This window comes from Bison bison, unplaced genomic scaffold (assembly GCF_000754665.1).
Source record: "Bison bison bison isolate TAMUID 2011002044 unplaced genomic scaffold, Bison_UMD1.0 scf7180017864068, whole genome shotgun sequence".
In the NCBI taxonomy this organism is placed as follows: domain Eukaryota; kingdom Metazoa; phylum Chordata; class Mammalia; order Artiodactyla; family Bovidae; genus Bison; species Bison bison.
The window spans coordinates 3,941,524-3,942,639 of record NW_011494640.1 but is presented as its reverse complement, the minus strand read 5'-3'; the positions used below and the strand labels follow the sequence as shown (position 1 = coordinate 3,942,639).

The 1,116-nt window shown below is 64.8% G+C and overlaps 1 protein-coding gene across 1 annotated transcript; it reads right to left on the bottom strand.

Moving 5' to 3' along the window:
• Nucleotides 1–444: 444 nt before the first annotated feature.
• On the bottom strand, nucleotides 445–984 carry NPPC (natriuretic peptide C). The gene has a single exon (XM_010837097.1). It carries the CDS (start codon nucleotides 982–984, stop codon nucleotides 460–462), a length of 525 nt encoding a protein of 174 aa, XP_010835399.1. The 3' UTR covers nucleotides 445–459.
• Between the last annotated feature and the right edge of the window lie 132 nt (nucleotides 985–1,116).

Sequence of the window (1,116 nt, the reverse complement as noted above, 5' to 3'; positions counted from 1 at the left end):
CCTCCTTTGCTCCCACAAACCCAGGATCACCCCTCAACCTCACCCCTCCCCCACCCCCAGTTGGAGAACTGGGGCCAATGCTGCTGGTTGCTCTGTGGTCCTGGGGTGGTTGGGACCCCACCAAGCTGTCTCTGATTCTCCAGAGGAAGTCAGATGGGTTCATCTATGCTAAGCCATTTCTGACCTTGCCAAAGTTCCCCGACTACTTTTCCCTCACTTTATCCATCTGTAAAATGGGATGATAAATGTTCCTGGGGCAAAAGTCAAGCACACACACAGTCCTATGTCCGGATGGGCTGGTCGTGAGGAGGAAAGCTCCCAGGGCTACGGGATCAGGGGGGAACCGGCCTGCGGGAGAGGGTACAGGTTTGGTTCTGGGGGCTTCGCGGGGGTGCTGGGTGTGCAAGAGAGCCCGGAGGCCAGGGTTGGTGGTACTCACCGCCGCCAGGGGTCGCCGCACTAACATCCCAGGCCGCTCATGGAGCCGATCCTGTCCAGCTTGAGGCCGAAGCAGCCCTTGGACAAACCCTTCTTGTTGCCTCCTTTGTATTTGCGCGCGTTGGGGTGCTCGTGCAGGAGGCGGGTCCACGCCGCCCGGGACTTGGTGTCCACGCGCAGGTCCCGAAGCAGTCGCGATCGGTCGTCCTTGAGATTGGCGCCGCCGCCCCCGGGAGTCTTGTCGCCTTTCTTCTGACCGCCGCCCGCAGCCTGGGGCTCGGCCACCTCCTCGCCGGACGGAGTTCGCGGGACCTCCAAGGAAAAGGACGGGTAGGTGAAGGCACGCGCCGCGGCAGCGCGGGGGACTCTGCCGGGCCGCCGATGGTCCGGCGGGGAGTCCTGAGAACGCCCGTCACAGGTGCCCGGCAGCTCGGCCCTGCGTCCACCTGCCTCGAGGCCGCCGTGGTCCGCTCCCTCGGGGAGCCCTTTGCCCTCCTCTCCTTTGCCCCTTGCGGGGCTGACCACTCTGTGGTAGGGGCTGCGCATTTTTGGACGCTATCCTGAGTCCGGGCTTCGAGGGCCCCCCAGCTGTCCCCCGCGCGCATCTCAGGGGAGAGAGCCGTCTTTCCGCCCCCACTGCTCTCACCCCTCACCCCGGTGCGCCACACCCTCCTAGAC

What these genes read in the sequence shown, in the direction of transcription:
- NPPC (XM_010837097.1), bottom strand. Translation starts at nt 984, where the DNA reads ATGCGCAGCCCCTACCACAGAGTGGTCAGCCCCGCAAGGGGCAAAGGA.